The 11112-nt window shown below is 44.9% G+C and overlaps 1 protein-coding gene across 3 annotated transcripts in view; it reads left to right on the top strand.

The window, feature by feature from the left end:
* The window catches only part of ncapg2 (non-SMC condensin II complex, subunit G2), an 82328-nt gene extending 72929 nt beyond the window's left edge, over window positions 1–9399 (top strand). For all 3 annotated transcript variants that reach the window (XM_070880095.1, XM_070880096.1, XM_070880097.1), the window contains one exon: window positions 8820–9399. In XM_070880095.1, coding sequence (XP_070736196.1) covers window positions 8820–8871 — 52 coding nt within the window. In that variant the 3' untranslated portion in view covers window positions 8872–9399. The remainder of the gene's footprint in view (window positions 1–8819) is intronic.
* Window positions 9400–11112: the final 1713 nt, after the last annotated feature.

Raw genomic sequence — 11112 nt, forward strand, 5'->3', positions numbered from 1 at the left:
TAGAAAGATTTTAAACATTTCCTTTATTCTTGAAAAACTGCCACACTTATGCAGGGGAAGCAAAACATGCATTCCAATTTAACCTCACCCTATTTGATGAAACTTATTTACAGACATGATTTATTTTCTTTCTTTGATGTAACAGACTGCCATGCAGCTTTGAATATGTAGATAGTGATAAAGAAGCTGTATATCACTCAGTACAGCCAGTTTAATACTACTGCATATTCAGTGTTGGGAGTCTTCTGTTGTCTCTCTTGTAATAGCAACATTGATCTAAACCAAACTGAATGTGATAAATTATCCTATTTCTATACATCATTTCGAATAAAACAAAGTACAACAAATTTAAAATTAAGATGGCATTTGTTAAACTGAACTCCATTGGTGTGGGATATGGATCAGACAAATAAATGGAGTTGAGGTATATAATCTGATTGAATGGTGGAATAGGCTCGAGGGCTGAATGACTTCCTCCTGTTCCTTTTGAACGCTCTGTTTAGCTCAATATTGTAGAAAATCATTATTGCAAAAGCATGTATTTTATGTATCTCTGAGTATCTTTCAAAAGTTGACTTGCCATTGATATTTCTCTTAGAATGTAGCTCTTTGTGTGGATTAAGGGTGGGAGAGATTTTTCTTTAGCAATCCAATCCCACAGACTAACACAATAATAATCTCATTACAGGCGAATTGATTTTATAATACAAAATAAATAAATTTTTCGTGATTTCTTTTCCAAGAAAAAGTTACGGAACACATTTTCTGTTGTGGTCTATGAGCCAAAATAGAACGGGCGGTGTCGATGGCATCTCGGGGGTCAAGTTTCGGCTGAGTTGCTCCTATTTTTTTGGAGCAACTAGTTTAGAATGGAGTATCTTAGAAATTGCAATTCTCGGCATTTAGTTTGCTCCAGTTCTAGTCAGTTAGAACAGTTTCACTTGGGAACAGAATTTTTCTTTCAAAAGGGGGCATGTCTGGCCACTTACGCCTGTTTTCAAAGTTTAGGCAGTGAAAACTTACTCCAAACTAACTTAGAATGGAGTAAGTGAAGATTTTTGTGCGCTCGAAAAAACCTTGCCTACACTTTACAAATGAGGCGTAGGTTACAAATTAGGCGCAGGGAACGAGGGGGTGGGGGGAAGGGAAGTAATTAAATTCTACAATCATTCAACAGTCATACTTATACAAATAAAGATCCAACCTGAATAAAAATTTATAAACAAAGCAAAGATTAAATATTCCATGTTCCTACCTGTGTAAAACAGCAGCAGCCTTCGAGCTGCTGTGCTTCAGGCAGGCCTTCCATGTTGGAGACAGGGGCAGCGTCAGTGTCTCGACAGCAGCCCAACAGCAGCAGCAAGCAGCCTTCGAGCTGTGAAGGGGACTGAGGCCATTCAGCCACGCAATAGGGGCGGCGTCAGTGGCTCGACGGCAGCCGAAGTTATAGCAAGCAGCCTTCGAGCTGTGAGGGGGACTGAAGCCATTTGGCCATGGGATGGGGCATCGTCAGTGACTGGGCGGCAGGCGAAGACACAGCAATCAAGCAGCCTTCGAGCTGTGAGGGGGACTGAGGACACTGGGACAGGGAGAGGCAGCCACATCGACACTTTTAAACTTAAATTTGCAGAATGGGTGCTGCATTGTCAACACAACGTATTATGCAATGGTTCACCATCAATTCACTGCATAGGAGAAAATTGATGAGAGCTCACCAGGAACGTCATAGCCCTTGGGTTGATGGGCAGGAGACCTTACCCACGTCGACAATATCGAGCCAGGCGCTCGTACCTGGACATGAGGGAGGCTGATTGTGTCAAAAGGCTGCGTTTCCGCAGAGAAGTTGTCGCTGAGATCTGTGATATGCTGAGAGCAGATTTGTAGCCCAGAAGCAGAACGCCAACTGCCCTGTCTGTTGCAGTGAAGGTAACAGCTGCACTTTATTTCTATGCCTTGGGACCGTTTCAGGCTACAACTGGAGTTGTGTGTGCCATCTCTCAACGTGCAATACATGCCTGCATTTACCAGGTCACGGCTGCACTGTATGCGCGAAGGAATGACTTCATCAATTTCCCAATGACTGCACAAGCGATCCATGAGAGGGCTGTGGGCTTCTTCAGGATTGCCGGCTTCCCAAAAGTACAGGGCTGCATTGATTGTACCCACAGAGCCTTGCGAGCACCTGTGGAGGATTCTGAGCAGTACCGAAATAGGAAAGGTTTCCACTCTATCAATGTGCAGCTCGTGTGTGACGACAAGCAGCGCACCATGTCAGTCGATGCGAGATACCCTGGCAGCACCCACGATGCGTTCATCCTACGCGACAGCGTTATATCTGACATGTTTCAGCAGCAACCAGAGAGCAGAGCTGGCTACTGGGGGACAAAGGGTACGGTCTGACCACCTGGCTCGTGACACCCCTACGCGTGACACGGACAGAAGCTGACCATCAATATAACATGGCGCACATTGCGACGTGCAGCATCATTGAGAGGACCATTGGCATATTGAAACAGCGATTCCGATGCCTGGACCATTCTGGAGGACAGTTGCTATACTCTCCTCAGATTGTCGGTCACTTCACTGTTGTGAGCTGCATGCTTCATAACTTAGCCACCATGAGGCAGCAGGAGCTGGTAGTGGAACCAGAAAACCACGTGAGGGTCCAGTGCATGATAATATTACGGAACAGCAGGATGTGGATGATGACGACGATCAGGAAAGCTTGCAAGTGCCTGATGCCGGAGCATGAGGTCGGAGGAGGGCCGTCCATCGTGCCCCTTTAACGATTGCTCGAGCTTTGCACCAGCAGCTCATCCGTGAACGCTTCAACTACTGGTGCCTGAGAGCTCTGTGACCACTGTTGCGCATGGACATGTTTATTCTTTGCAGTTGTTCCTACGTTGTGTTGTGTTAATGGAACATGAAACAGTTTTAATGAAAAAATATTTTATTGAAAAGTTAACGTCACTGTAATAAAATATTTGTTGTATCAAACTATACTTTTTAATATGACTCTTGAAGATCACTTAAAGACTTTAAGATCACTTATAAACTTGTAAAGTTACAAAACAATCTCAATGTGAAAAATCTTACACTCTTAAGATCACTTAAACTTCAAGATTACTTTTTAGATACAAAATTAAATAAGTTACAGAATATGAGAGCATTTACACTATAAGATCACTTGAAAACCCTGAGATCACTTATACGTTGTAAAGTTACAAAACTTAAACAATTTCAATTTGAAAAATGCTACTACAGCGACATCAAGAACAAGAACAAAAGCAGCAAAGGAAAGCTGCAACCATGTCTCATCGAAACAGAAAATAGGTGCAGGAGTAGGCCATTTGGCCCTTTGAGCCTGCACCGCCATTCAATGAGTTCATGGCTGAACATGCAACTTCAGTACCCCATTCCTGCTTTCTCGCCATACCCCTTGATCCCCCTAGTAGTAAGGACTACATCTAACTCCTTTTTGAATATATTTAATGAATTGGCCTCAACAACTTTCTATGGTAGAGAATTCCACAGGTTCACCACTCTGGGTGAAGAAGTTTCTCCTCATCTCGGTCCTAAATGGCTTACCTCTTATCCTTAGACTGTGACCCCTGGTTCTGGACTTCCCCAACATTGGGAACATTCTTCCTGCATCTAACTTGTCTAAACCCGCCAGAATTTTAAATGTTTCTATGAGGTCCCCTCTCATTCTTCTGAACTCCAGTGAATACAAGCCCAGTTGATACAGTATTTCTTGATATGTCAGTCCTGCCATCCCGGGAATCAGTCTGGTGAACCTTCGCTGCATTCCCTCAATAGCAAGAATGTCCTTCCTCAAGTTAGGAGACCAAAACTGTACACAATACTCCAGGTGTGGCCTCACCAAGGCCCTGTACAACTGTAGTAACACCTCCCTGCCCCTGTACTCAAATCCCCTCGCTATGAAGGCCAACATGCCATTTGCTTTCTTAACCGCTTGCTGTACCTGCATGCCAACTTTCAATGACGAATGTACCATGACACCCAGGTCTCGTTGCATCTCCCCTTTTCCTAATCTGTCACCATTCAGATAATAGTCTGTCTCTGTTTTTATCACCAAAGTAGATAACCTCACATTTATCCACATTATACTTCATCTGCCATGCATTTGCCCACTCACCTACCCCCATCCAAGTCACTCTACAACCTCATAGCATCCTCCTTGCAGCTCACACTGCCACCCAACTTAGTATCATCCGCAAATTTGGAGATACTACATTTAATCCCCTCGTCTAAATCATTAATGTACAATGTAAACAGCTGGGGCCCCAGCACAGAACCTTGCAGTATCCCACTAGTCACTGCCTGCCATTCTGAAAAGTATCCATTTACTCCTACTCTTTACTTCCTGTCTGACAACCAGTTCTCAATCCACGTCAGCACACTACCCCCAATCCCATGTGCTTTAACTTTGCATATTAATCTCTTGTGTGGGACCTTGTCGAAAGCCTTCTGAAAGTCCAAATACACCACATCAACTGGTTCTCCCTTGTCCACTCTACTTGAAACATCCTCAAAAAATTCCAGAAGATTTGTCAAGCATGATTTCCCTTTCACAAATCATGTCACCTCTTTCCAAATGCGCTGCTATGACATCCTAAATAATTGATTCCATCATTTTACCCACTACCGATGTCAGGCTGACCAGTCTATAATTCCCTGTTTTCTCTCTCCCTCCATTTTTAAAAAGTGGGGTTACATTGGTTACCCTCCACTCCATAGGAACTGATCCAGAGTCAATGGAATGTTGGAAAATGACTGTCAATGCATCCGCTATTTCCAAGGCCACCTCTAAGTACTCTGGGATGCAGACTCATCAGGCCCTGGGGATTTATTGGCCTTCAATCCCATCAATTTCCCCAACACAATTTTCCGACTTTTAAGGATTTCCCTCGGTTCCTCCTTCTTACTCGACCCTCTGACCGTTTTATTTCAGGAAGATTGTTTGTGTCCTCTTTAGTAAATACTGAACTTGTTCAATTGGTCTGCCATTTCTTTGTTCCCCGTTATGACTTCCCCTGATTCTGACTGCAGGGGACCTACGTTTGTCTTTACTAACCTTTTTCTCTTTACATATCTATAGAAGCTTTTGCAGTCCATCTTAATGTTCCCTGCAAGCTTCCTCTCGCACTCTATTTTCCCTGCCCTAATCAAACCCTTTGTCCTCTTCTGCTGACTACTACATTTCTCCCAGTCCCCGGGTTCGCTGCTATTTCTGGCCAATTTGTATGCCACTTCCTTGGCTTTAATACTATCTCTGATTTCCCTTGATAGCCACGGTTGAGCCACCTTCCCTTTTTTATTTTTATGCCAGACAGGGATGTACAATTGTTGTAGTTCATCCATGAGGTCTCTAAATGTCTGCCATTGCCCATCCACTGTCAACCCTTTAAGTATCATTCGGCAATCTATCCTAGTAAATTCACGCCTCATACCTTCAAAGTTACCCTTCTTTAAGTTCTGGACCATGGTCTCTGAATTAACTGTTTCATTCTCTATCCTAATGTAGAATTCCACCATATTATGGTCACTCTTCCCCAAGGGGCCTTGTACAACGAGATCATTCATATCTCAGTGAATGTTCACTTCTTCATGGGGGTGTCATTTGATTGGCCAGACTGTGTGCCCTTATTGCAGCAGCTACCTCAACCAGGCCCTCCCTGACGGCCTGTGCCGACACTTGCATGCCCTCCCTGATGGCCTGTGCCGTCATTTGCATGCCATCCCTTGATGGCCTGTGCCGTCGATTGCACTCCCTCGGACATTCCCTCCCTAAGTTCCCATGTCATTACTGCTATTTCTCCCGTCAGGACCGTCAACTCTTCACCCACTGCACTGACGCCACCGATGAGTGATCGGGTAAGCTCATTGGTCTCCATACCCAATGCCACAACCTGAGCTGCATCTGTTGCACGCTGCATCTCAGGAGAGTGTGTCTCCAATCTCCTTCTCCTCTGCCTGAGTCTGCCTCGTGGCAGCACTACACTGGGAGGCGCGGGCACGGACGATGGGACGCTCAGTGTTGCAAGCGGCACCACTACACAGGGAGGCGTGGGCTGGGACTGTGGGACGCTCTGTGTTCCAGACGACAGCACTCGAGTGCGAGCCGTTGGCTGGGATGGTGGGTGAATGGGTGTAAACGGCTCCATGATATCAGCAGCAGCACTGGGACCCGCAGCATCGGAATCAAAACCATAGAAGGTGGAACTGGAACCTATGTGAGTGGGAGGCGCAGGCTCGGACGGTATTGCACTGACTGTAGAATGCTGCATTATACCAGCAGCACCACTGGGACCCGCAACATCAGAATCAAAACCATGGAAGGTAGAACCAAAACCTATGCTCGGGGTTGAAACTCTGATGGCCCTTGATGGGGGCTCATAAACATTAATTTGGAAACTCTCCCCTGCAGACATTTCAGTCATCGCTGCCATCATCCAGTCTGGTTCGCCCGCATCTGGTTGTGGTTCTTGTTCTATATCCTCAGGGTTGGCGGCGGCAGTAGCAGCAGCGTCGACGTCGTCGTCGTCACCCATCCATCATCATCATCATCATGTTCCGCAAAACACATCAGAACAGTCAAATGTTTAACAGCAAGGGAGAGGGCCGGATGGGTGGCATGAGTACTCTCACACATAGCAGGCCAGGCAGCAGGTTGATTTAAAGGGCCACGATGCATTTTCAGGACTTGCCCTCTTTCTCGCATGCGGGCCCAGCTTGTGCTGTACTGATTGCTGTTCTCCTTGTACGACTCATCAGAGCAGCTACCCTTTGTTCCAAGGGTGTCAGTGGATGCAGATTGGGCACGCCTCCTCCTGTCCGAGTTGCCTCCCTTTTGTTGTGGGCCAATTTCTTCTGCAAAGAGTAAAATATAACTTTTTTTACAGAGTGCGTCAGTCTGCAAGGTGGCACATACAGATAGCCAAGTTACAATTACGATTAAATTAAAAATGGAAAATATTACTTACACTGACGACTTGACCAAGGTCGTGCCATTTCTTTTTACACTGACTTCCAGATCTCAGGGTATGCACCACTGCGCAGTAATCTTCTGCAACTTGGTTCCAGCGTTTCTTCATTTCTTTTGGTGGCACTTTTATGCGACCTCTGTTGCTGGTATCTCGCTCCTGCCATCTCTGCTCAATTACGTTGACTAATATCTCCACTTCCTCATGCAAAAATTCTTTGTTCTTGGTGGATGTTGATCCCTTGTAAAGTTGAATTGACACTCTTATTTCTCAAAACACTCGGTCCTTAATTTGCATGCACCGATGCAGCACCTGTTCTGCAAGTTTAGCAGTGAAAAGCTGCACTCACTGATTTCAACAGTGCTGCTAAAAGCACTCCTTCACACAAAAAAATAGCACTAAAATTAAATCACAAGCCTTTCCAGGGGTCCACGAGACAAATCTTCACTTTTCCTCTAGTCCCTTTAAAAGTGGCCGAGTGCCAATGTTTGTTTCACACTGCGCGTGCGGCACGACGTTGCCTTATTTAAATTAGGCCTGCCCCCCCACTGCTTAGAGAATCAGTGCAAGTGTCTGGCTCCGCCCCCTGCTGTTCTGTGCGCGCCGTGCCAAGCTGCTGAAGACCTCCGAGGAGCTGGAGAATATCTGAGTTTTTTTCCTGTGCACTTTTGAGCGGGATAAACGGGCGTCCAGCTCGCCGAAACTTGGGCCCAGTGAGTTTGAACAGTTTCATTTTAGAACCGATTTTTTTTTTTCAAAAGGGGGGCGTGTCTAGCCACTTATGCCTGTTTTGCAAGTTTCGGCAGTGAAAACTTGCTCCAAGCTAACTTAGAATGTAGTAAGCGTAGATTTTTGTACGCTAAGAAAAACTTTGCCGACATTTACAAAATCAGGCGTAAGGGAGAGAGATGGGGGGTGTGGGGGAGTTTACAAACATGAAACACATCACTTTTACAAATAAAGAGCCATCAATAATAAATGCTAAATAAATCAACCAATAAATCAATCAAAAAAAATTAAAAAATCAATAAACAAAAAATTAAGTTTCTACTCAAGTGCAGCACCGGGAGCCCTCCAACAGCATGCTGGGACCCCCCCCCCCCCCAGTGTGAGTGTCTCTCTCTGTCTCTCTCAATGTGTCTCTCTTTCTCTCTCTGTCAGTGTCTCTCTCTCTCTCTGTCAGTGTCTGTTTCTGACTGGGAGGAAAGGGAGGAGGAGGTGGGAGGAAGGGGAAGGGGAGGAGGAAGGGAGGGAAGATGGGGGGAGGGGAGGAGAGGAGAGATGGGGGGGGGGCGGGGAGAGAGGAGGGGCGGGGGGAGAGCCGGACCAGGAGCTGGGCGGGGGGGCTGCGGGAGAGAGCGGGAGCTTGGGGGAGGGGGTTTGCAGGAGAGAGTGGGAGGTGGGGGGTGCGGGAGAATGCCGGAGCCACAGCAGAAGCTCGAGGAGGGAGGTCCAGTCGATCTTCGCCACCCCAGTGAGCCCATTTGGCCAGGGCTAGGGGCAACGTGCTTCGGGCCCCTCCCACACAGCCTCGGCGCCTGGAGTTACTACACATGCGTGCACATTGTAGCGTGCATTTACAGACGTCCCGGCACTGTTTTCAGCGCCGGGATCTGGCTCCACCTCCCCCACAGCTTCTGCTGCGCTGCGCGAGGGCCTGGATCGACCTGAGGGAGGGGAGATACGCTTGCGGTGCGGTTTTGTGCGCGGAAATCAGACATGGCTCGAAACATGACCACGAGATTTCTGTGCTGAATATAATTTGGCTGAAGTGCAATTTACGTTATGGTGATGGATTTTACTGTGTTGCAGGGCCTTGTATGCATCTTCAAACAAGCATCTGGAAGATCTGTTGCACCTGTAAACTGGTGTAGGTGGCGGTGGGTTCTGTCTGTTTGTTATCTTCACTGTCAACATAAAGGGACGCTGATGCATTCAAACAGCAACACTCACAATGTTTTTATTTTGTAAGATGTTTCATGGAAATATATTTCTATTTGCACATACCTATTCTAATGTAATTTTAAATTGCATTTGCCATGTATATCTATCGAACCTTATTTGGTTACTTGTACCAGTTAGAATGAATCAGAAAATGTAAGCTGAAACTTTAAAAAAAAATCTATTTTCATACTAGAAGTGTTGAAAATAATGAAGTTTTGTACTTTGGTTCTAGATTACAAGTGTCTACCAGGAGATGTCACTGAAACATACTATAATATTGTAGTGAGAATCAATAGATGGTGATTGTATATTATACAAAACATGATGCAATGAAAAACTTTGTAAAAAAAATAACATTGCTGGTGTTGTAAAAACCTGTGATTGGTAAATAAATTACTTTTGACTTTTATTAGAACTGAATAATGTATAAAGATGTTTAGTGTATGTGTAATAAAGGTTGCAGTAGATAAATATTTAATAAACCAAAATTATAAAAAAATATATTTCAAAGGATATCCTTACCAGCTTTTGTAGGTCTTCTCCTCCTGCTTTCCCACCCCTCCTCCTCCCTATCTCTCAACTTTCCAATCTAAAAGCACAATTCCAAAATCTAAGGAACTTCTTTCAAAAGGTATAACAAATGCATCTGAAACTTCCTGACATTTATTTGACTATTCTGGGATGGGTACCATCAGTTCCTGGAGATTTGTCTACCTTAAGTCCAATTATTTTCAACATTGTCATTGTTTTTACTTGTTTTAGATCCACTAAGAAACCTTGCTGAGTTGCTGCAGTGCATCTTGCAGATGGTACATACTGTAGCCATGTTGTGCCGGTGGTGGAGGGAGTGAATGTTTAAGGTGGTGGATGGGGTGTCGATCAAGCAGGCTGCTTTGTCCTGGATGATGGGCGGCTTCATTATTGTTGGAGCTGCACTTATCCAGGCAAAGTGCAAAGTATTCCATCACATAAGAAATAGCAGGAGCAGGCCATTTGGGCCCTCGAGCCTGTTCCGCCATTTAATAAGATCATGGCTGATCTGATCATGGACTTGGCTCCACTTCCCTGCCCACTCCCCATAACCCTTTATTCATTTATCGCTCAAAAATCTCTCTATCTCTGCCTTAAATATATTCAATGACCCAGCCTCCACAGCTCTCTGGGATTTACAACCCTCTGAGAGAAGAAAATCCTCATCAGTTTTAAATGGGTGGCCCCTTATTGTAAGACTATGTCCCCTAGTTTCAGTGTCCCCGATGAGTGGAAATATCCTCTGCATCCACCTTGTCGAGCCCCCTCATTATCTTATCTGTTTTGATAAGATCACCTCTCATTCTTCTGAAATAAGTATAGGCCCTATCTACTCAACCTATCTTCACAAGTCAACCCCCTCATCTCCAGAATCAACTGAGTGAATTTTCTCTGAACAGCTCCAATTCAAGTATTATCCTTCCTTAAGTAGGGAGACCAAAACTGTACGCCTCACCAATACCCTGTACAGTTGCAGCAAGACTTCTCTGCTTTTATACTCTCTCCTCCTTGCAATAAAGGCCAACATTTCATTTGCCTTCCTGATTACTTGCTGTACCTGCATACTATATTTTTTGTGTTTCATGCACAAGGTCCCCCACGTCCCACTACTGCAGCACTTTGCAATGTTTCTCCATTTAAATTATAATTTGCTTATCTCTTTTGGTCTGCCAAAGTGATAACCAAACAAAAAGGAGGCAAAAGCAAAAGACAGAAAGGAGATGAGGAAAAGTAGAGGGCAGAGAAACCCAAGGCAAAGAACAAAAAGGGCCATTGTACAGCAAAATTCTAAAAGGACAAAGGGTGTTAAAAAAACAAGCCTGAAGGCTTTGTGTCTTAATGCAATGAGTATCCGTAATAAGGTGCATGAATTAACTGTGCAAATAGATGTTAACAGATATGTGATTGGGATTACAGAGACGTGGCTCCAGGATGATCAGGGCTGGGAACTCAACATCCAAGGGTATTCAACATTCAGGAAGGATAGCATAAAAGGAAAGGGAGGTGGGGTAGCATTGCTGGTTAAAGAGGAGATTAATGCAATAGTTAGGAAGAACATTAGCTTGGATGATGTGGAATCTATATGGGTAGAGCTGCAGAACACCAAAGGGCAAAAAATGTTAGTGAGAGT

Source organism: Pristiophorus japonicus, chromosome 5 (genome assembly GCF_044704955.1).
Source record: "Pristiophorus japonicus isolate sPriJap1 chromosome 5, sPriJap1.hap1, whole genome shotgun sequence".
NCBI lineage: Eukaryota > Metazoa > Chordata > Chondrichthyes > Pristiophoridae > Pristiophorus > Pristiophorus japonicus.